Here is a 25,401-nt window from a genome sequence, read left to right on the forward strand (position 1 = left end):
GGAGTGAAGGATTTTCCGGTTAGAGTAAGACCTCGTATTCCCACATTCAGTGCATGGACAACACATAAAACCATTCTACTTGTTTGCCTCAGCCGCATCGAGAAACTCATGCACGCCCTTAATGTACTCGGAGGTGTGTCTGTCACCGTACATCCATTGCCGGTTCATCTGTGTGCATTATATATAATTAAGTGTCCAAATTAATAGAAGTTCATCATCACATTAAAACCAAAGTACATACATAGTTCTCATCTAACAACATATAGCTCTCCAGAGCATCTAATTAATTAAACCATACATTGAAACTATGTAAAACATTTCAATGCGAAAACAAATGCGATCATAATCGCAACCAAGGTAACAATTGATCCAACGGCATAATGATACCAAGCCTCGGTATGAATGGCATATTTTCTAATCTTTCTAATTTTCAAGCGCATTGCATCCATCTTGATCTTGTGATCATCGACGACATCCGCAACATGCAACTCCAATATCATCTTCTCCTCCTCAATTTTTTTTATTTTTTCCTTCAACAAATTGTTTTCTTCTTCAACTAAATTTAACCTCTTGACAATAGGGTCGGTTGGAATTTCCGATTCACATACATCCTACATAAATAAAATGTATGTCACGTTGGTCGGCATGATTTTCATAAACAATAAATGAACCAATAGTTATAAAGATAATATATATACCACATCCGAATCATAGACAGGACGAGGGCCGACCGGGGCGGATACCAAAACCATCGCACTATATAAGATGCAATAATAAAAGTAAGAAAATAATACAAGTATCTATGTAAACATACAAGTAAGAATATTTTTCCTTTCAGAAAGAAGATAAGAACAAGAGGCTCACCACGGTGGTGCCGACGATGAGCTCGGCGCGGGTGATCGACGGCGGTGAAGACGGGGACGGGGCATGATGGACCGCTAAACCTAGACAAATATTGAGGAAAATGGAGTTTGGAGGTCGAGCTTGGAGAGGAGAAAGCTTAAGTAGTGTGGCTCGGGCATTCCATCGAACACCTTGTGTGCATAGGAGGTGAGCTAGAGCACCACCAAGCCCTCTCCCCCTCGGCCAGAAAAAAACAGAGCAGTGTGCTCTGCTCTTACGCGAGGGGGTATATATAGTCACCTCATTGGTCCCGGTTGGTGGCATGAACCAGGACTAAAGGGGAGCCTTTGGTCCCGGTTCAAGCCACCAATCGGGACCAATGGTGGTGGGCCAGGAGCGAGGCCCATTGGTCCCGGTTCGTCCCACTAACCGGGACCAAAAGGTCCAGACAAACCGCGACCAATGGCCCATGTGGCCCGGCCGGCCCCCTAGGCTCACAAACCGGGTCCAATGCCCCCATTGGTTCCGGTTGTGGACTGAACCAGGACTAATGGGCTGACCCGGCCTGGACCGTTGCCCCCTTTTCTACTAGTGCCCCCAGTTGCAAGTTGACCATTGACTTGCAACTATGGGGGTACATGTGTGTGTGTTTTATTCGTGGCCCCCTGTTGCAAGTTGAACATCAACTCGCAACTACGAGGATATGTGTGTATGTGTGTCGAGGGTCCTCAATTGCATGTTGATAACCGACTTGCAACTAGGAGTGTTGTGTGTGTGTCTATTTGTCAAGGGGTCCTTAGTTGCATGTCAAGCATCGACTCGCAACTAGGGCCCCAAGTTGCATGTCGATAATCGACTCGCAACTAGGTGTGTGTGTGTGTGTTACTTTTAGCAAAGTGTCCCCAGTTGAATGTCAACCATCGACTCGCAACTAGGGGGTACGTGTGTGTGTGTGTTTTATTCATGGCCCCCAGTTGGAAGTTGACCATCAACTTTCAACTACGAGGATGTGTGGTGTGTGTGTGTGTCGAGGGTCCCCAATTACATGTCGATAACCGACTTGCAACTAGGAGTGTTGTTTGTGTTTGTCTATTTGTCAAGGTGTCCCTAGTTGCATGTCAAGCATCGACTCGCAACTAGGGTCCCAAGTTGCATGTCGATAATCGACTCGCAACTGGGTCTGTGTGTGTGTGTGTTATTTTTATCAAAGTGTCCCTAGTTGAATGTCAACCATCGACTCGCAACTAGGGATGTTTGTGTGTGTGAGTGTATTTGTTGAAAACCCTTAGTTGCAAGTTGACCATCGACTCGCAACTAGGGGGTACGTGTGTGTGTGTGTGTCTGTATGTGTGTTTTATTCGTGGCCCCCAGTTGCAAGTTGACCATCAACTCGCAACTACGGGGATGTGTGTTGTGTGTGTGTCGAGGGTCCGTAATTGCATGTGGATAACCGACTTGCAACTAGGAGTGTTGTGTGTGTTTGTCTATTTGTCAAGGGGTCCCTAGTTGCATGTCAAGCATCGACTCGCAACTAGGGGATGTGTGTTTGTTGAGGATCCCCAATTGCATGTTGCCCATCGACTCGCAACTAGAGGGTGTGTGTGTGTGTGTGTGTGTGTGTGTGTGTGTGTTTTATTCGTGTCCCCCAGTTGCAAGTTGACCATCAACTCGTAACTAAGGGGTTGTGTGTTTATTGAGGACCCCCAGTTGCAAGTTGCCCATCAACTCGTAATTAGGGGGGTGTTTTGTGTGTGTGTGTGTGTGTGTGTTTTATTCGTGTCCCCTAGTTGCAAGTTGACCATCAACTCGCAACTAGGGGTGTTTTGTGTGTGTCTTTTGTTGTGGCCCCCAGTTGCAACCCGCTCATCGACTCGCAATTAAGGATGTGTGCATGTGTGTGTGTGTGTGTGTGTGTGTGTTTGTAGAGGGTGTGTGTTTTGTTGTGGCCCCCAGTTGAACCCCGCTCATTGTCTCCCAACTAAGGATGTGTGTTTGTATGTGTGTGTGTGTGTGTGTATGTGTGTTTGTAGAGGGTCACTAGATGCATGTCGATAACCGACTCACAACTAGAGGTGTGTGTGTGTCTTTTTGTCAAGGGTCCCCAGTTGCATGTTGACCATCAAACTCGCAACTAGGGTGTGTGTGTGTGTTTCTCATGGGGTCCCTAGTTGCATGTCAAGCATCGACTCACAACTAGGGGGTGTGTGTTTGTTGAGGACCCCTTCACCATCAACTTGCAACTAGGAGATGTGTGTGTGTGTGTGTGTGTGTGTGTGTTAAGGGTCCCCAATTGCATGTTGATAACCGACTTGCACTAGAGGTGTGTGTGTATCTTTTTCTCAAGGGGTCCCGAGTTGCATGTCAAGCATCAACTCGCAACTAGGGGGGCTGTGTGTTTGTTGAGGACCTCTAGTTGCAAGTTGCCCATCGACTCGCAACTAGAAGGGGGTGTGTGTGTCTTTTTGTTGATGGTCTCTTGTTGCAAGTTGCTCGTCGACTCGTAACTAGGGGGTGTGTGTTTGTTGACAAGAGTTGACAAAATCAGGGCACATGCAACTGGGCACCCCTTGAGAAAATGCCCGTACTCATCATACTCAGTCGTACAACTGCAACTCATCATACTCAAGCGCAACTGCAAGAGGTATAAAGCGCCCGCAACTGAGTTGGGAGAGGGTTGTCGGTGGTTATCGATGGTTTTTATCTTAGCATCACATAGGTGTGGTTTCTATCATTTCCCTTGACGGTGGCTGCATACAAGCACTTTTCATTTTGGCCATTTTTTGTGTTTTATTTCTCGGAACGCACAAACCATCTCTAGTATTTCCCACGTGAAAACACATAATGTTACTATTCATCACCCAGGGTGCAGAATAAATTATTCTTCATCCGAGGTAATCTTACGATCATTTCATAATTAAATTACGTTTGTAATTTAAATAGTTACATTTTTATTGATTCACTACGTAAAATTTGGCATAAGAAAATAAAAATATAGGTTATAAGACAAGAAAATTTACAGTTTATATGTAATTTACACTATGTTTTTACGTTTGTAATTTTACATAACATAAAATATTTTCTTAAACGATTATATATTTTCTTACTGTCTCTTTTTACGTCAGAAATAAGACAAAACTTACGGAATGTAAAATTACGAGGCACTGATGGTAAAATAGAGGGGGTGAAGAATAACTATTCCTCACCCAGGGTGACGAATAGCGCGACCCTGGGTGAGGAATAGTTATTCTTTATCCTCCTCTATTTCACTATCAATGCACCGTAATTTTACGTTCCGTAAGTTTTGTCTTATTTCCGACGCAAAAAGGGACCGTAAGAAAATATATAATCGCCGTAAAAAATATTTTATGTTATGTAAAATTACAAACGTAAAAACATAGTCTAAAATACACATAAACTGCAAATTTTCTTGTCTTATGACCTATATTTTTATGTCAAATTTTACGTAATTAATCAATAGGAATTTAACTATTTCAATTCAAAACGTAATTTAATTATGAAATGATCGTGAGATTACCTCGGGTGAATAAATAACTTATTCTGCAGATTGGGTATATATATATATATATATATATATATATATATATATATATATATATATATATATATATATATATGACTCCTCTTCTGTACTCTTGGGAGTATGTGCTCCCATCCTCAATATACCTTATATACGCATTAATTATACCTCTTTATTATTCTCAATATACTTCATTAAATATTCTAAGATACCCCAATATGAATTTAGTTCAAAAAATATCATCTGCGACATACTTTTTGTAATATACCTTTTCACGTACAAACACATCAGTATATACGTAAATATTTAAAAATACATAGACTCACATGAATTTTTTCATGAAACTCATTTTGGGGTATCTAATAATTACTAATGAAGTATATTAAAAATAATAAAAATATATAAAAGATTCATCTATGTGGTATATTAGGAGCGGGAATACACAACTATTTTCATATATATATATATATATATATATATATATATATATATATATATATATATATATATATATATATATATATAGATAGATAGGAAAATAGATTCTACCACCTAGTGGTAGTTACCACCTAAGAATCCACCATTCATCCCATGTGCCGATCTAAGCGTGCTAGATGGCCAACAGAATCCTAACGGGTTAGATGAGGTTCCACCCGTTTAGTACTAATTCGTTAATTACTTTATTTTATGGTTAACCACAGCTATCTGGTCGTGAGCTTATCCAAAAAACTGACTGCAATTTTCTCCACGTAAAAATAGCTTTCTCTGTATGTTCTTGTTACCAACAACAAGCGATTTTTCCTCTATCTAGCGATCTGCCTCAAGGCTGCGTCCCGCACAGGCTGGACACGGGGGATCGGCCTCGTCGTGAGTATCACCAGCTGGAGACAGGGGACCGGCGTCGTCGTGTGCCACCACCCGACTCTCTCTCTCTCTCCATGGATGTTTCCACGTCCAAAAATTTTGTCATGTCGCCGCTATAGATCCATGTTGTTGCCATAGATCGGAAGCAAGTGAGTGCCGCGTGGCACCATCCGCCTTCTCGGCCGGCAGGACGTCGCTAGCTGACTCAGGTTTGATACCACTTCCACCACAGATTCCAATGTTTCGTTGCTTGCTCTTTGAAGTTTGAACTTTGATCTGCTTTATTTAGATGATGAATAGGCTATAAGCACCGTCTGGGAGTAGCCTGTTGAGGCGAGCACCCGCGAGTGATTGACACCGTTGATGACGGCTCAGGGTTAATTAGACGCAGCGACGTACGGCGACTGCATGATGACGGCGGCGGATGTCACCGAGGTGAGCAATGCAACGACCACACATTACCACTGGAAAAAAAATCTACGTGAGCAAACACATATGGAAAGAAATATGGTGCATGATGGATCCTGATGATAACGCCTCTACATGCATGAAACTCCAATACTACATACTACTTTTTTCCACGTACTTCCATACGTTCTTTTCACATAGTAGTGCATATATATACTACTACATTTACACGATACTATTTTCTAATGCTACTTCACAATTTTCATTTTATAAATACTCTATTTTTTGTGGCACAACGACTAACACTACTTGGCCTCAATGTGCAGGTGCAACGGCGGCCAACGGAGACTCCGTGACTGCTCTAGCATGACGGCGGCCATGATGACATGCGGTTTACGCAGCGGACAGGATAGCGCTCCAGCAGCAAGACAACGGTGTAGCAGCAGCCGCGCGACGTAGTATGACAAATGGTCGACGGGTGATTGCTCTAGTGCGGCGGCTGCTACAAAGTATGGCTGTATAGGATCTGCTCGGACAACAAACTCCATTGTGAAATAAGTGTAGATAATCGTTCAACCTGAGCTCGAAGAGACAGTTGAGCCATGGATAAAATTGTATTGTTCCAGTCAACTGTGCGATATATACTAAATGTTTTGTACTCACAGATATACTCCATACTACCTACTTAATTATACTCCATACTACCTAATTTATGAAGATACACACCACGTATTTCATACTCCATACTCCACATACATCATACTCCATACTCCATACTCCACTTCATACTCCATACTCCATACACCACATACTTCATACTCCATACTCTACACTTCAAAATAATATATGATAAACTCGATACTTCATACACCAAAAATATTACTCCATACTGCAAAAAAAAACTAGTGTATAGTCCCCATACTGCAATAAAAGGTTTATATACACACACTTACTTTCCATGAATGATATTCAATACTTTTATAAGTAAATATGCATTACCTGTACTGTAATTAGTATATTATTCTTAAATATACATACATACAATTCCACTAAAAAAATAATAGGCCCATAGGCCAAACAAGAGTATTTGTACATACTGTAAAACATAATCATATATATTCTACCTGGAGTATATACCTAAGATTAGGACATATGCACGTACGTGCATGTAAGGAGGAGTACGTGGCTAGTCGCTATCATTATAGATTCTACTCGATTCATGCATGAGGTTTGTTGCAACAGAACCGCTATCTAATTTTTTTAACTAATTTGAATAGTTGATTAATTAGGTGAGCCATATCGGATCCTTTTGGAACCCGGCGACCCGTTTGTTCGCTGCTAGGGTGGGACACGTGGAGGGCTATTGCTTAGGGACTCCTCTTCTGTACTCCTGGGAGTATGTACTCTCATTCTCAATATACCTCATATACGCATTAATTATACCTTTTTATTATTCTTAATATACTTCATTAAATATTCTGAGATACCCCAATACGAGTTTTGTTGAAAAAATATCATCTGCGACGTACTTTTTGTAATATACTTTTTCACGTACAAACACGTTAATATATATGTAAATATTTAAAAATACATAGACTCACATGAATTTTTTCATGAAACTCATTTTGAGATATCTAATAATTACTAATGAAGTATATTAAAAATAATAAAAAGGTATAAAAGATTCATCTATGTAGTATATGAGGAGCGGGAGTACGTACTCCCAGGAATACACAACCATTTTCCTATATATATATATAATTAAATTACGTTTGTAATTTAAATAGTTACATTTTTATTGATTCACTACGTAAAATTTGACATAAGAAAATAAAAATATAGGCCATAAGACAAGAAAATTTACAGTTTATGTGTATTTTACACTATATTTTTACGTTTGTAATTTTACATAACATAATATATTTTTTCCAACGATTATATATTTTCTTACGTTCTTTTTTTACGTCGGAAATAAAACAAAACCTATGGAATAGCGCGACCCTATATATATATACGATGATACGACGTTGTGCAGCCCGAGTAATTGACAGACAGAAACGAAAGATTTAGCATGACGCCCCATCCACAACACCCCACACACAAGTAGACTTGCAAGCAATTTTTTCCCCATTGTCAGGTTAGTATCCACTGCTTGTCGAGACAACACTCACGCCGAAATTACAACAAGCGTTCAATGCAAAAAAATGATTTTTCTAACTTTTTAATATATTTTTTTAAGAAAAACTAGGTGCAGTGCGCGCGTAATATACTGGCTAAGTACATAGTTACAAGAAAAATGTGGAAATCGTGTGGCAATGGACAAGTAATGTGCTCATCCAATTCATAGATGGTTGTAGGCCTATTTTTTCTTGTTCCAAATGAATTGAATACACATACACACACAAAAAAAAAGAGACACGGACAAGCCTGGACATGCAGTTCAGCCCACTAATGGCCATATTAGCGCACCTGGAAAGAAAAACAGCCACCTATCCAGATAGCGGCATAAGCTATCGATCACGGTGCCTAAAAAAAATCTATCGATCACAAAGGTACAATACCAGTATCAATACATGATGATATCATCCTGATGTCATCTGAATGAGACCAAACTATATCTCATTCAGCTGAGTCCTAGGCGCCCCCAATAAATATTGTACTAGTATGTATCTTGCATGGCAATAAATAATGTCATCTGCTCCCTTCGTTTCTAAATATAGGTCTTTCTAGAGATTTCAACAAGTGACTACATGCTGAGCAAAATGAATAGATCTATGCTCTAAAATATGTCTATATATATCTGTATGTGGTAGTCCATTTGAAATCTATATAAAAACTTATATTTAGAAACGGAGAGAGTAGTATTATGCATTACGAAGATAGTATCATATACTAGTATCATATACATGATACTAACTTATGATACTACCAATTAGGACCAGTCTAAAATGATCTTTACTAGCTAAACCAGCTAGGGTAAACGCGTGCTGAATTCATTGTACACAGATTCTCAAAGGGACACACTGTACATAGGTTGTAACACCGCGAGCTCTTCTCCATGGAATAGAATCAGTACGACTTTTGCCTGGGACATAATTAGTTCTAACAACCGTGTACTACATACTGGATTTGGATTGGCGCATTTTCCTGTGTTTTCCTAGGTGAAAGCCAATGACCTACAGGGAGATTGTTCTCCTTCTCTTTCAGTTTCTTCTAAGATCCCAAGTCATGCACAAGTATATCTCATAACCTAGTCACAACAGAAGCAACACCTGTTGAAAAGTTGCGCATATATATATATATATATAGCTCATAGACCTATATATATATATATATATAGCATTCCCAATCTGTCTCTTTATATATAGCTCATAGTGTAACAATGCTTCTTGTGTTGGCCAGCTACTCATACTTCTCAGTTGTACACACTGAATGCTTTTCAACGGAACACATTGTACACACTTCGACTCGAATAAACAGAGTACTCTCTGTGGGACAAAATCATGATGATTTTCGCCAGGATCCCGTGATTCTCACTGCGACAGAATCAGGTTTGTAACAACTGAATTTTCAGTGGGCGCACAACAAGTTTCCCAGGGATCATTGTCTACTTTCCTTGTCAGTTTCTTCTAAAATCTCAACTCATCAGCAAGAAAACATATCAAAAGTTGAATAACAATCGTACACCTTATAACCTCATGACCAACAGAAGGAACACGTACAGAAATGTTCATATAGATTTGAGATATATAAAGAGACGGGGTGGGAATTGCTCACAACCTTGGTTAAGTTAGCAGTGCAAAGTGTATGATGTTGCTGAATAATGGTGTGTAGCTCATGAGTCCGGTGTCAGCCAGCTGCCCATATATAATTTCCAGTTGTTCATATTTACGAAACGATTCAGTTGTTCACATGCCGATCATATGCAGGATAACTCAATACTTATTTTCATTTAGTTTGTGGGAGGATGGACATAATTCAATCAAACTGTTAATTAGACGCTTCCGTTGAATTAAGTGTCGAGGTTTATTTGATGGTGATAGCAACACAAGAGAGACGCCGATAACTGCCACACGTGCGACACAGTAGACACCCGACGACATGACCTCCTGTGGCATACCAAGCAGGCAGCCCACACGACCTTGTGTGGTCGAACATTGGAACTGCCTACACATCCGGGCGCAGCTACTTCATGTCACACGTCGAACCAACAACTACTCACCCCCACTCTGCACGTGTGGCATGAAGCAATTCTGCCCTGCCATTTTTTGATCGCAATTTTAGTTACTCTAGGATGGCAACTTTAGTTGTAAAGAATGACAACTTCTCTATTTTGGTTGACAAGTTTCGGTTTTTTTTGTTTCGTTCGGGTTAACTATAGTTGTCATGTCTAATTAACGGTAGTTGTCACGTGTGATCAAAAGTTGTCATGTGTGATTAACTAGTTGCCACATGTGGTTAAATCATATTTGTCATGTATGGTCAAACATAGTTGTCATGTGTGATTAACTAGTTATCACATAAGCACACCTGTAGTTGCCGTCTATCACTGTGTGAGCGTCGTGTGGGCGAAGAGCGGTTTCGCCCACACATTCGGGCGAGTGTCATGTGTGTTGTTCGGGCGAGGAGTGCCCACACTTGTGGTACTAAATGATAAGGCCCACACGAGCTGGGTGCTTATGGGGCTCTCTCCATCTAGATGGCAACTGCTTCAAAATTCGTGCAAATGGATCGAACGGCACCAAGTGCGTGTGGGCGTGTTGATAAATGCCACAAGTGTGGGTGTTAGACCAACTCCAACGCGCGACCCCATCCTGTCCGTGTACATCCATTTGGGCCAAAACGGACAGACGACACGGCCCAACGCGCGACTGCTTCCTCAAATTGTGTTCGTTGGTGTCCGGCCCGCCCCATTTCCGACGCAAACATGCGTCCAGTTTGCGTCCACGCGGACGTCGAACGGACGGGCACACGCTTGCTCGACGCCCGCCTTGGGGATGCGTGGCGGCCGTCCACCTACCTCCACCGCCCAAATTGAATCCGCACGCACGACGGGACCCGGCTGTCATTGACGCGGACGTAGGGTCGCTGTCATTGACGCGCGCCAGTCCACACCTTCCACTTCCAAGACGGCCTGCCTCCTCCATTGCCGACACGAGCAAACCCTAGCCACCTCCCCGCCATCGCACCCCGCTCGCCCACCTCCCCGCCGGCGCCATGGGCTGGCGTTGGATCTGAAGGAAATATGCCCTAGAGGCAATAATAAAGTTATTATTTATTTCCTTATTTCATGATAAATGTTTATTATTCATGCTAGAATTGTATTAACCGGAAACATAATACATGTGTGAATACATAGACAAACAGAGTGTCACTAGTATGCCTCTACTTGACTAGCTCGTTAATCAAAGATGGTTATGTTTCCTAACCATAGACAAAGAGTTATTATTTGATTAACGGGATCACACATTAGGAGAATGATGTGATTGACTTGACCCATTCCGTTAGCTTAGCACTCGATCGTTTAGTATGTTGCTATTGCTTTCTTCATGACTTATACATGTTCCTGTGACTATGAGATTATGTAACTCCCGTTTACCGGAGGAAGACTTTGTGTCCTACCAAACGTCACAACGTAACTGGGTGATTATAAAGGAGCTCTACAGGTGTCTCCAAAGGTACATGTTGGGTTGGCATATTTCGAGATTAGGATTTGTCACTCCGATTGTCGGAGAGGTATCTCTGGGCCCTCTCGGTAATGCACATCACATAAGCCTTGCAACTAATGAGTTAGTTGCGAGATGATGTATTACGAAACGAGTAAAGAGACATGCTGGTAACGAGATTGAACTAGGTATTGAGATACCGATGATCGAATCTTGCGCAAGTAACATACCGATGACAAAGGGAACAACGTATGTTATTATGCGGTCTGACCGATAAAGATCTTCGTAGAATATGTAGGAGCCAATATGAGCATCCAGATTCCGCTATTGGTTATTGACCAGAGACATGTCTCGGTCATGTCTACATTGTTCTCGAACCCGTAGGGTCCGCACGCTTAACGTTACGATGACAATTTCATTATGAGTTTATATATTTTGATGTACCGAAGTTTGTTCGGAGTCCCGGATGTGATCACGGACATGACGAGGAGTCTCGAAATGGTCGAGACATAAAGATTGATATATTGGAAGCCTATGTTTGGACATCGGAAGTGTTCTGGGTGAAATCGGCATTTTACCGGAATACCGGGAGGTTACTGGAACCCCCCCGGTAACCTAATGGGTCTAGTGGAGGAAGAGGAGAGGAGGCCTAGGGGCTGCCGCGCGCCCCTTCCCCCCAAGTCTGAATTGGACAAGAAGGGGGGCGGCGCCCCCCCCCCCCTTTCCTTTCTTCCCTCTCCTCCTTCCCCCCAAGTCCTAATCCAACTAGGGAAAGGGGGGAGTCCTACTCCCGATAGGAGTAGGACTCCTCCTGCGCGCCACCTCCTAGGGCCGGCCGCACCCCCCCTTGCTCCTTTATATACGGGGGCAGGGGGCACCCCTAGACACACAAGTTGATCTTCAAGATCGTTCTCTTAGCCGTGTGCGGTGCCCCCCTACACCATAGTCCTCGATAATATTGTAGTGGTGCTTAGGCGAAGCCCTGCGACGGTAGAACATCAAGATCGTCACCACGCCGTCGTGCTGACGGAACTCTTCCCCGACACTTTGCTGGATCGGAGTCCGGGGATCGTCATCGAGCTGAACGTGTGCTAGAACTCGGAGGTGCCGTAGTTTCGGTGCTTGATCGGTCGGGCCGTGAAGACGTACGACTACATCAACCACATTGTCATAACGCTTCCGCTGTCGGTCTACGAGGGTACGTAGACAACACTCTCCCCTCTCGTTGCTATACATCACCATGATCTTGCGTGTGCGTAGGAAATTTTTTGAAATTACTACGTTCCCAACAGGATCAAGGGGAAGCACGACGACGAGGCCGTCTCCTCCTCTGGCCGACGCCGCTCCAGCAGATCCACGCCACCCACACCGCCTTCTCCGCCACATGCTCCGCTAGCTTTCCAGATGGCGCCGACAGCGGCCGGACATCGTGACAGGCCCTACATCCACTCGATGTATCTCGTCGTTACCGGGAGAAGGCGATGCTGATGCCGTGGGGAAATGTCACTAGTAGAAAATGGGCCTTTAGTCCCGGTTCCAGAGGGTCTTTAGTCCCGGTTCTGGAACCGGGACTAAAGGGTCGGGACTAAAGCCGTTGTCTAGAGCTCCACCTTTAGTCTCGGAAATTTTACGAAAAAACATTTTGAATTTTTTCCCGATTTTCAAATTTCTGAATTATTTTACAATTTAATCTCTAATCACCCCTCATCACTTCTCAATTTAACCTCTAATCTCTAATCACCCCTCATCATTCCAAATCATCTAACTTCCCGGTCTATCACCCATCCTCTCACTACTCCAGTCTGAACACGCTTAACTTCCTGGTTCTATTCCCCCTCGTTTCCAAGTCTGCACTTGTTGTTTTCTTGACAATAGTAAGATGTCAATCCTATTAACCCTCAGGAGTTTAGCTTGAGCATGAAATCACACGTTTCACTGTTTGAGTTTGAAACTATTATTCTAAAAACAATAGTTATTTAATAACACTAATATTTCTTGAATAAGTAGTTTGATCATTGTTTGACAATAATTTGACCAGATTTGACCAAAATTCAAACAACTGAAATAATTATTTAGTAACACTAATATTCTTGAATAATTATTTGGTAACACTAATACTTCTTGAATAAGTAATTTGACCATAGTTTGACCAGATTTAACCAAAATTCAAAAAAAACTAAAATTTGAGCATAACTCTTTTTCCTTTTAGAATTTGAGGATTCTAAAAATTTGCAAAACGGCCTGCGGCCGTCAAAAGCGGATGCGGATTTTCATGCTGAACCTTTTGATATATTATACTTTTTTCCAACATTATATGCAAAAGTTATAGCCGTTTTACATTTTTTAGCAAAACATGTCCAAATTTAAGTTTTAAAATTTTCCTAACTAGTACATGTAGTAATATAACTACATCTCGAAGGATTTTATTTTTTGATGTTTTTATCATTTTCTTTTGTTTCTTTTTCAAAACTGAAATGACGATACACAGGGGGGGTAGAGTTTGAGACATGAACCCTTTAGTCCCGGTTTGAGACACGAACCGGGACTAAAGGGTGTCGCACCCTTTAGTCCTGGTTTGTGTCTCAAACCAGGACTAAAGGTCTCATCTGAACCGGGACTAATGCCTTTAGCCGCTCGAACCGGGACTAATGCTCACATTAGTCCTGGTTCGTAATGCAACCGGGACTAATATGTATATTGAGTTGTGACCAAAGCCCTGTTTTCTACTAGTGTGTCCACCTGCCAAACAACTGGCATCTCTCTGCCAACCGCGTGTCGATCCCTCCAGTGCCCGCAAGCGGCCGCGCCCACCGGATCTACTGGCGGACTCCAGGTACGCCATAGATTTGCCGTTGACGGAGAAGGCGAGGAGCATGACCAGCGGCGGCAATTATTTTTTTTTGTCGGTCGTCCTCCTAGCCCACGTCGCATGCGTCCTCCTCGTGTTTTATGACAGCCCTCCCCAAATGCGGGGTCGTAGGCGTGTGCGCGACATCACGCCGACGCCTTCTCCGTCCCCGTCCCCGCCACCGCCGCCGCCCATGACCGAGGAGGAGGCCCGCCTCATGAGGCGTGTCATGGAGGACTCCATGAACACGCACGACGAGCGGCAATAGGATGGCCTGGAAACCGCTCTAGCCCTGTCGGCGACCGGGGACGTGGCCATCCCGGAGATGGACATCGACGTCAAAGACGAGGTGCCGAAGGAGGTGGTGGAGGGGGCACTCATCGCCGCGTGGAACCCTCGTCTGGTGGGCCGGCGGTGGAGCAGGTCGTGCACGGCGTCGGAGATGGTTGACTCAGTTGGTGTCGGCCCATGGTCAGACCCACCGCCGCGGTCACTAGAGCACGAGCAGGAACCATGGGAGGAGGTGGTGCAGGCGCCTCCGGCGCCTCCAGTCTGGCAGGGGCCGCCAGCCTATCTGTGGCAGCCACCGCCCTACGTTGACCTCACCGGCGACGATGGCGAGTAGGACGGCAACTCCAGAAGACGACGGCGGCCACCGGCGATGGGCCTTTATCTAGTTCTTTTTATGTCTTTTATTTAGTTTTAAGACTTGGGTCAAGCTTTGGTACTATGGTTTTCGTATTATTTGCAAGTTTATTTTCTTTTCTTTTTTGGCAAAAAATTGAAGTCCACAACACCGGACGGATTGGGACGAGGCATGTCTGTTGGACGCACCGATGGTCACACGACCGCAAGCATACGGCCGTGTCTGAAACAGACAAATCGAGTGTTCGTTTGGAGCCGCGCGTTGGAGTTGGCCTTATCATTTGGGTACAAGTATGCTCCTATATAGGATGCCTACGATCAAAGCGGGCCGGCGAGAGCACACCAAAGGTGACCCGCCGTGCACCCGAGCAGGTGGAGCTCCGGTGGCCTGAGGCCAAATGCATCCTCCCTGACAGCTCAACAGCGGCACCTGCCAGCCACGAATCCCACCGGCAGTGAATCGGTTGTCGGACTAGAGGTCACAGAACCGTCTGGTGCAGTCGTGCAGACTTGGGGAATCAGACGCGGGCCATATCAAGTCGGATGCGACGGCAACTTAAACATTCATCAGACACGACGGACCTAGTGATTATTAGAAAAATACAGGGGCGACCACATTGGCTGATTTGAATCGCGATCGAGGACAGACATATTGTATTCCCTAATTTCGGGCGCAACAAACTGAACTGAATGTTAGGATCAAACGAACGAAATGTGGCACCTTCACGAGTTGAGATCGGCAGAATCTAGAACAGAGATGACATCAAGGAGATTGGCAAAATTCTGCAGTTTACTGTGCATGGTCTATGTACAAAATCTGGAAGGTTTGAGTTCAGCAGAGCATACAGGTATGAACTCTGATTCTGATTCTGGACGAGGCCTTGCCCTTCCACGTCTCGACGCCGAATCCCTCGCCGCCGACGAATGAGACTCTCCGGGATTGGAGCTGGACAAGAGCAGATTAAGATATCCCCGACGAAGCACAGGAGGTCGCAGCGGTGACGGCGGCGGCCTTGAAGAGGAGGAAGGTGAGGCGCTCGAGGGAGAAGTAGATGAAGGTGCCGCTGGAGTGGGTGAAGAAGCACCCGAAGCTGGCGCCCACCACGCACTGCCACCCCATGCCGTACCGCCGGTCGAACTCCTGCACGCGCGGAAACGATGGATCCTCAGCGACGACGACGAACCAATCAATGGACAGAGGGAGAGACGGCGGAACGGGAAAGCGAACGCACCGTCTTGATGTGGCCGGCGATGGCGCGGCAGTCGTCGACGTCGAAGAGGTCGAGCGCGCGGGAGGCGGCCGACGTCGCCGCCGCCTGCATCCGCGCCGGCATGTCCGTGTCCTCCACCACCGCCTTGCCCTCCAGCATTCTCTTCTCTTCTCTTCCCGGCGGCGGCAGGTCTCCCTCCCGGTGCTGGGTCGTGGTGGTTGGCCGCTTCCTTGATTCTTGGAGGAAATGGAGGAGACGTTGAGCGAGTGGGGGGAAGGAATCTCAAGGAACGGAACGGACGGAAGACGGTGAGGAGGAGGTGGGTGGCTGTTGCGCTGCTTTTACCTCCGGGTTTGCAGGAAGGTCCTCCTTTTTAGGGAATCTTGTATTTCTATTTTTTTAAGAGGAAGTCGCCCAAAAAAATGTGATTGTTTTCTTTAAGAGAAGTTTTAATCTGATAATTATCAAGAAAAATAAAAAATAGTCAGTACAATAAAAAGACAACCGGACACATAACGACAAGTAAAAAATAAAAATACAATGAAAATCATATTATTCATTTTCTTCTTCTGATTTTGATTGTTGCCCGCCCGAGATTAAACATTACACCTAACCAACAATAAAGAAAATGAACACCTACAAGCTCACTGGTTGTACCGGACTTTAAAAACTGCAATAGCCACTCGGCGCTTGAAACGGAATCTAGAAATCGCCGAACAAACATTTGTCGAAGCATCATCCTATTTAGTATGGCTTGCAATTCATCATCATTGGTCCCGAGAGTTGGAAAAGCCGGACCATGCCCGCGAACAACATGGAAGAAGATGTCGAAGTCGTTTAACCAAAGCCATCCAATTGTTCTCCACTAGTAGAAAAAGGGCCTTTAGTCCCGGTTCAGTCCCTGTTCTGAAACCGGGATTAAAGGGTCGGTACTAAAGCCTCCCCCTTTAGTCTAAAGGCCCTTCACGTGGCCGCTGCCTGGAGGTCCATCTTTAGTCCCAATTGGTAACACCAACCGGTACTAAAGGAAATTTTATGATTTTTTTTAATTTTTTTTTAATTTCAAATTTCTGAATTATTTTGACCTCTAATCTCTAATCACCCCTCATCACTGCTCAATTTAACCTTTAATCTCTAATCACCCCTCATTATTCCAAATCATCTAACTTCCCGAACGGTCACCCATCCTCTCACTACTTCAGCCTGAGCACGCTTAACTTTCGGATTCTATTCTCCCTCGTTTCCAAGTCTGCACTTGTTGTTTTCCTGACAATAGTAAGATGTCAATCCTATTAACCCTCAGGAATTTAGCTTGAGCATGAAGTCACACATTTCACTGTTTGAGTTTGAAACTATTGTTCTAAAAAACAATAATTATTTAGTAACACTAATATTTCTTGAATAAGTAGTTTGACCACAGTTTGACCCTAGTTTGACCACAGTTTGACCATAGTTTGAACAGATTTGACCAAAATTCAAAAAAACTGAAATAATTATTTAGTAACACTAATATTTCTTGAATAAGTAGTTTGACCATTGTTTGACCACAGTTTGACCATATTTGACCAAAATTCAAAAAAAACTGAAATAATTATTTAGTAACACTAATATTCTTGAATAATTATTTAGTAACACTAATCCTTCTTGAATAAGTAGTTTGACCAGATTTAACAAAAAATCAAAAAAACTGAAATTTGAGCATAACTTTTTTTCCTTTTAGTATAGCCGTTTTACATTTTCCCTACATTTTTTGAAAAAACATGTCCAAATTTAATTTTTTAAATTTTCCTAACTAGTAGATGTAGTAATATAACTACCTCTCGAAGGATTTTACTTTTTGAAGTTTTTATCATTTTCTTTTGATTTTTTCGAAACAAAAAAGGCGATCCACGGGGGGGGGGGGGGGGGCAGAGTTTGAAAATAGGACCTTTAGTCCCAGATTGAGACACAACCCGTGACTAAAGGGTGCCCTTTAGTCACGGTTTGTGTCTCAAACCGGGACTAAAGGTCTAATCTTTAGTCCCGGTTTGAGACACAAACCGGGACTAGGGCATCGCACCCTTTAGTCCCGGTTCGTGCCACAAACCGGGACTAAAGGTCTAATCTTTAGTCCCAGTTTGAGACACAAACCGGGACTAAAGGGCATCGCACCCTTTAGTCCCGGTTCGTGCCACAAACCGGGACTAAAGGGCTCAAGTGAACCGGGACTAATGCCTTAGCCGCACGAACCGGGACCAATGCTCACATTAGTCCCGGTTCGTGACTGAACCGGGACTAATGGGCTGACCCAGCCTGGACCTTCGCCCCCTTTTCTACTAGTGCTCCTTGATAGACACATCAACTGCCAAGATCCAAATAAAACCAACAGATCTAAAGGCACAAACTCTCACATGCCCTTCGTTGCCACTCGATCAGACATCGTCGAGATAGGGAGAGACCAAAAAGACCTTATTCAAACATGACATCGTTGCCACCTCCTCGTCGATGCTGCCATGGAAAGATAGCCTAACACAAGGAAAAAAATGAAATGGACAGATTCTCACTCCTCTTGTCGTCGCCGAGGCCGCCGGATGGGGCCGAGGCGACAGCATGGAGAAGACCTTTGGCGGCAGCTAGGGTTTGGACTACAAGGCGTTTCTGTACTTTTGATGACACTAAAAACTAGTGTTGGAAATAATGCATCGGTTCAGAGAATTCCAAGTCTGATGCTTTGGGCATATCCTGTCACGTAACAAACTGAAACTTCATGCACACACGTTGCTGGCCGTTCGGCAAGCTGCAACTCCTTCCCGAGTCCTCTGCTAGGACGTGAGCATTATCCTGCTGTTCCTCCCGATTCTCCTGGTTCCAACGAGTGCACCGCGCTTCGCTCGGCAAGACGTTTCATTGAAACGTTGCTTGTTGGACTGCTTCCTTCCTGATCTCTATAAATGGTAGAGAGCATCGGGAGAAATACACAACACATCTTCATCTCCTTCCTCACATATCACAAGTGCTGAGTCGCCGTCGGAACGAAGCCGGCCGTGCTGTCTGTCGTGCAACGGCAGCCCGGCGAGCGGTGTCTCCGTGACTCCGGCCGCATCCTTCGACCCTGCACGGGGGCGGTCTAGAGTTTTCTGGGCAGCGTCCGCGCGACCGCTCCTTCGACGTCCTCGACATCATCATCTCCGGCGAGGGCTGCTTCGTCGACGTCCTCGACAACATCATCTCCGGCGACCACTGCTTCCTCGACGTCCTCGTCGACATCGTCTCCGCCACCGCTGCTTCCTCTACGAGATCGTCTCCGACAAACTCCATCCACGAACACCAAATGCACCGACGTCTAGACTGTAAGTTGCATTTGATCATTACTAGTACAAGATAAATCTGTCCATGCTCTAGCCGATTCTCCATCAGGTTTATCTAGTGCTTTAGACTGTCTTTTTGTTCCTGCTGCTAGTGTTTTCAGCCATGTCCTGTGTGTTCGGTAGATTCAGTATCTTTATGTTAATTTGTCTGTATTGCTACTCTGCCGTCACTAGTATTGTAGATGGTTCTCGCTGGTTTCGTGATGTTTTCCTTTGCATGCTAATTATACAAGGATGGGTGCTATCAATCTGCTTCTTTGTGAATCTATACTGCATGCTTATGAAGAAAATCATTTGCCTGTTTAACCTGCTCTTGTACGTACTAGGTAAAGGAATTAAATTAATGACAAATTATGTATTGTGTCCAACAATCCGGAAAACTCTAGATCAATTTGTCATGGATGCTCATGTTGCGGAACTGATGAAACCTGAAAAGTTTGCCGGTGACAACTTCAAGAGATGGCAGTCCAAGGTGCGTCACTACCTCCTGTCCAAGGGCCTGTGGTGGATTATCCCACAGGTTAGGCCGCTGACTCGTCAGCAGGTAATGGACTTTGAGTTAGCAAACGACACTGTTGTGGCTATCATCTTGTCGCTCCTTGAGAACCAGCTCTATGATGTATACCATGGGTACACCTCTGCAATAGAGCTTTGGGAGGCGCTGGATCGCAAGTACGCGGTCTCTGACGTAGGGCGATGGATTTATGTGGTTGAACAGTACCACGATTTCCGCATGGTGGACGGCGTCTCCGTCGTCAAGCAAGCTCATGATCTTACATCGATTGTGAGTGAGTTGGCTCAGTTTGATGTGAACGTCAATGCCAAGTTTGTGGTGGGGGGCATCATTGCCAAACTCCCTCCTTCATGAAGAGATTTTGCCACCACGCTTAAGCACAAGAGGGAGGCAATGAGGGTTGATGACCTGATTGCTCACCTTGATGTGGAAGAGAAGGCACGTGCTAAAGACACACCTTCCATGGCAAATGACGGCACCTCAAACACCAACTTTGTGCAGAAATCTGGTGCTAAGTACAAGGGCAAACAACATAATCCAAAGGCCAAGAATACAACCAACTTTAAGAAGAAGAAGGAAGGCATAATCTGCTATGTGTGTGGTGAGCCTGGCCACAAGGCCAATAAATGCCACAACAGGAAGGGCAAGAAGGGTGGGCAGCAGAACGGACAGAACACTGTCAACGTGGTTGTTAGCGAGCCTAGTACTGCGGGGTATGATTCGAACCCTGCTGTTTTAATGGCGTGTCAATCCGCTGAATGGTTGGTTGACACGGGAGCTAACATTCATGTATGTGCTGACCTTAATTTATTTTCCTCTTGTGAGGCTACAAGCGGTTCCCCCATCTTGATGGGAAATGGCTCAGGTGCTGCTGTTCTGGGAGTAGGGAAGGTTGACCTGAAGTTTACATCAGGAAAAATCAATACCTTAAAGAATGTGCAGTACATGCCCTCAATAAATAGGAACCTGATTAGTGGCTCTCTTTTATGCCGAGATGGCTTCAAATTAGTTTTTGAGTCGAATAAAGTTGTTATTTCCAAATTTGGTTTATTTATAGGGAAAGGCTATGAGTGTGGAGGCTTGTTCCGCACATCTTTGTTGGATGCTGAGAATAAATTTGTTCACAACACTATTAGTGTTCTTAATTCAAATAAAGATGCATCCATTTGGCATTCCAGATTATGTCATGTTAATCTTGGTAGTATTTCCCGCATGAGCAGCCTGAATTTAATTCCTAAATTTTCCGTAGTCAGAGGTTCTAGGTGCCAGATATGTGTGCAAGCAAAGCAACCTCAGAAGCCTTTTTTGGCGGTCGAGGAAAGAAGTACGGCACCACTAGAACTAGTTCATTCCGATCTCTGTGAGATGGGTGGAGTGCTGACTAAGGCAGGGAAAAGATACTTTTTATCTTTTATTGATGACGCAACTAGATTTTGCTACCTGTACTTACTTAAAACTAAAGATGAAGCATTGAACTATTTTACTTACTTAAAACTAAAGATGAAGCATTGAACTATTTTAAAATCTACAAGGCAGAGGTCGAGAACCAATTAAATGGAAGAATTAAACGTCTAAGGTCCGATCGAGGTGGAGAATATGTTTCAAGTGAATTTTCCCAATTTTGTGCGGAGCATGGAATAATCCATGAAGTGACACCGCCCTACTCGCCCCAATCGAAGGGTTGCCGAAAGAAAGAACCGCACTCTAACGGACTTGGTGAATGCCATGTTAAATAGTGCAGGTATGTCTAAGGCATGGTGGGGTGAGGCTGTCTTGACCGCTTGTCATATCCTTAACCGGGTTCCCACTAAAAATAGTGAGGTGACTCCATATGAAGGATGGGGAAAAAGGAAACCTAATCTCTCGTATTTGCGCGCTTGGGGATGCTTGGCGAAAGTCAATATACCGATAACCAAGAAACGCAAACTCGGACCTAAGACGGTTGATTGTGTCTTTCTTGGTTATGCACATAATAGTGTTGCCTATAGATTTTTAGTAGTTAGATCCGATGTACCGGATGTGCCGGTAAACATGGTGACGGAATCTAAAGATGCTACATTTTTCGAGGACATATTTCCCATGAAGAATACAGGAGCATCATCTAGTCAAGCAAACTTTAATCCAACTCTGGAACTACCCACTCATGAAAATTGTGAACACACGCATGTGGAGAATGATAGTGAAGTGGCTCCACGAAGGAGTAAGAGACCAAGGATTGAAAAATCCTTTGGTGATGACTTCATTGTGTATCTCGTGGATGATGTGCCAAAGTCCATTTCAGAGGCATATGCATCTTCTGATGCAGAGTACTGGAAGGACGCAGTCCGTAGCGAGATGGATTCCATCATTGCAAATGGGACTTGGGAGATCACTGACCGTCCATTTGGTTGCAAACCAATTGGATGTAAATGGATCTTTAAGAAAAAGCTTAGGCCCGACGGTACTATTGAAAAGTACAAGGCAAGGCTTGTGGCAAAGGGGTATATCCAAAAAGAAGGCGAGGATTTCTTTGACACTTACTCACCCGTTGCGAGATTAACCACTATCCGGGTGCTGTTGTCATTGGCTGCCTCATATGGTTTCCACGTTCATCAAATGGACGTGAAGACGGCTTTCCTTAATGGCGAGCTAGATGAGGAGATCTATATGGAGCAGCCCGATGGTTTTGTAGTACCCGGACAAGAAGGCAAGGTGTGTAAGTTGATGAAATCTTTGTATGGCCTCAAGCAAGCGCCAAAGCAATGGCACGAGAAGTTTGAAAAAACCTTGACATCCGCAGGCTTTGTTGTAAATGAAGCCGATAAATGTGTTTACTACAGATTTGGTGGGGGTGAGGGTGTGATTTTATGCTTGTATGTTGATGATATACTCATCTTTGGAACAAGCATTGCTGTTGTAAAAGACTTAAAGTCATTTTTATCCCAGTGTTTTGACATGAAGGATTTGGGAGAGGCTGATGTAATTCTAAACATTAAATTGATCAAGGGTGAGAATGGGATTGCTCTTACGCAGTCTCATTATGTGGAGAAAATCCTAACCCGCTTTGGGTTTATGGATTGCAAAGAGGCTCCCACACCTTATGACCCTAGTCTAAAGCTTAGAAAGCATGATGGACAAGGAAAGGATCAATTGAGATACTCCCAAATTATAGGATCTCTTATGTATCTGGCTAGTGCCACTAGACCCGACATCTCATATGCTGTTAGTAAATTAAGCCGGTTTACTTCTAATCCCGGAAATGATCATTGGACAGCACTTGAGCGTGTATTGAGATACTTGAAGGGAACCATGTCTTATGGGATTCACTATACTGGGTACCCAGCGGTACTTGAAGGGTATAGTGACTCTAACAGGATCTCAGACGCGGATGAGATCAAAGCCACAAGTGGATATTTATTCACCCTTGGTGGTGCTGCTGTCTCATGGAGATCTTGTAAACAAAATATTATAACAAGATCAACCATGGAGGCAGAATTAGTAGCACTTGACACGGCCACTGTTGAGGCGGAGTGGCTACGTGAGCTCTTAATGGATTTACCAGTAGGCGAGAAGCCTATTCCGGCTGTCCTCATGTACTGTGATAACCAAACAGTTCTCACAAAGGTTAAAAGTACAAAGGACAATATGAAATCCAGAAGGCATGTGAAACGACGCCTGAAATCCGTCAGAAAATTAAGAAACTCCGGAGTAATCGTTGTGGACTATGTCCACACCTCGAAAAATCTGGCGGATCCCTTTACTAAGGGTTTATCACGAAACGTGATTGAAAATGCATCAAGGGAAATGGGAATGAGACCCATGTGAGTTACACTGCAGCGGTAACCCATCCTATGTGATCGGAGATCCCGTGAAGTAGGTAATGGGAAAAACAAGTTGTCGGTGTAATTGGAGAGTGCAATTCTAAAACCCATTCCCGTTGGAGATGTGGTACTCTCATACTGTATGGTAGGATGCCTTATGTCTTAATGTGCTTTGAGGTCCTTTACAAAGGCGAGGTACTGTCCTACGGGGTACACTCGAAAAGGCACACCTATATGAGCCTGACTATGAGGTCGTAGTCTATGAGACTTGGGAACTCTCTATAAAGCTCACGAATAGACACAGGAGCATGACCGTTAAAGCTCCAACCAGAGGCCTAGTTCTTGGAGGCCCAGTATTAGCAAAGTCTTGAAGGGAAACTTAGTCGCAGAAAGCTAGCAGTTCAAGGTCTCGTCCATTGTCTAGCTGCGAGTGAGTGAAACTTCAAGTTCTAGACGTTAGTTCAACCCGAAAAGGGACTATCGTCGAAAAGTTAATATATAAACAGCACTGTGGTATGATCTCTATTTCTTCTAGCTCTGGCACCTGACATTGGAATTGGTGGGGACTGTTGGAAATAATGCATCGGTTCAGAGAATTCCAAGTCTGATGCTTTGGGCATATCCTGTCACGTAACAAACTAAAACTTCATGCACACACGTTGCTGGCCGTTCGGCAAGCTGCAACTCCTTCCCGAGTCCTCTGCTAGGACGTGAGCATTATCCTGTTGTTCCTCCCGATTCTCCTGGTTCCAACGAGTGCACCGCGCTTCGCTCGGCAAGACGTTTCATTGAAACGTTGCTCGTTGGACTGCTTCCTTCCTGATCTCTATAAATGGTAGAGAGCATCGAGAGAAATACACAACACATCTTCATCTCCTTCCTCACATATCACAAGTGCTGAGCCGCCGTCGGAACAAAGCCGGCCGTGCTGTCCGTCGTGCAACGGCAGCCCGGCGAGCGGTGTCTCCGTGACTCCGGCCGCATCCTTCGACCCTGCACGGGGGCGGTCTAGAGTTTTCTGGGCAGCGTCCGCGTGACCGCTCCTTCGACGTCCTCGACATCATCATCTCCGGCGAGGGCTGCTTCGTCGACGTCCTCGACAACATCATCTCCGGCGACCACTGCTTCCTCGACGTCCTCGTCGACATCGTCTCCGCCACCGCTGCTTCCTCTACGAGATCGTCTCCGACAAACTCCATCCACGAACACCAAGTGCACCGACGTCTAGACTGTAAGTTGCATTTGATCATTACTAGTACAAGATAAATCTGTCCATGCTCTAGCCGATTCTCCATCAGGTTTATCTAGTGCTTTAGACTGTCTTTTTGTTCCTGCTGCTAGTGTTTTCAGCCATGTCGTGTGTGTTCGGTAGATTCAGTATCTTTATGTTAATTTGTCTGTATTGCTACTCTGCCGTCACTAGTATTGTAGATGGTTCTCGCTGGTTTCGTGATGTTTTCCTTTGCATGCTAATTATACAAGGATGGGTGCTATCAATCTGCTCCTTTGTGAATCTATATTGCATGCTTATGAAGAAAACCATTTGCCTGTTTAACCTGCTCTTGTACGTACTAGGTAAAGGAATTAAATTAATGACAAATTATGTATTGTGTCCAACAACTAGGAATTAGTATGCCATGTAGAGTATATAACAAGGACAACTTATCTATGAGGCAATTGAATTTTTTATGATTGTGTCACTTTGCTATCAACTGTC

General features: G+C 44.3%; 2 protein-coding genes across 2 annotated transcripts; one reads left to right on the forward strand and one right to left on the reverse strand.

Annotated features, from left to right (window-relative positions):
- Window positions 1-15,638: 15,638 nt before the first annotated feature.
- On the reverse strand, window positions 15,639-16,313 carry LOC123151228 (dynein light chain LC6, flagellar outer arm-like). Its single transcript, XM_044570973.1, has 2 exons — window positions 16,045-16,313; window positions 15,639-15,953 (listed from the first exon to the last, which is right to left on the reverse strand). The coding sequence occupies exons 1-2, from the start codon at window positions 16,180-16,182 to the stop codon at window positions 15,774-15,776; spliced, it is 318 nt and encodes a 105-aa protein (XP_044426908.1). The 5' UTR covers window positions 16,183-16,313; the 3' UTR covers window positions 15,639-15,773.
- Window positions 16,314-20,262: 3,949 nt separating this feature from the next.
- Window positions 20,263-21,059, forward strand: LOC123151226 (uncharacterized). The gene is made up of 2 exons (XM_044570971.1): window positions 20,263-20,597; window positions 20,710-21,059. Exons 1-2 carry the CDS (start codon window positions 20,278-20,280, stop codon window positions 20,732-20,734), a joined length of 345 nt encoding a protein of 114 aa, XP_044426906.1. The 5' UTR covers window positions 20,263-20,277; the 3' UTR covers window positions 20,735-21,059.
- The last annotated feature ends 4,342 nt before the right edge of the window (window positions 21,060-25,401 follow it).

The sequence above is a fragment of the Triticum aestivum genome, chromosome 7A (assembly GCF_018294505.1).
Source record: "Triticum aestivum cultivar Chinese Spring chromosome 7A, IWGSC CS RefSeq v2.1, whole genome shotgun sequence".
NCBI classification, from domain to species: Eukaryota; Viridiplantae; Streptophyta; class Magnoliopsida; order Poales; family Poaceae; genus Triticum; species Triticum aestivum.

Coding starts and splice junctions, on each gene's coding strand:
- LOC123151228 (XM_044570973.1), bottom strand. CDS start 16,182: ATGCTGGAGGGCAAGGCGGTGGTGGAGGACACGGACATGCCGGCGCGG. Junction 15,954..16,044: donor TCGCCGGCCACATCAAGACG/GTGCGTTCGCTT, acceptor CCGCGCGTGCAG/GAGTTCGACCGGCGGTACGG.
- LOC123151226 (XM_044570971.1), top strand. CDS start 20,278: ATGAGGGTTGATGACCTGATTGCTCACCTTGATGTGGAAGAGAAGGCA. Junction 20,598..20,709: donor AGCGAGCCTAGTACTGCGGG/GTATGATTCGAA, acceptor TCCTCTTGTGAG/GCTACAAGCGGTTCCCCCAT.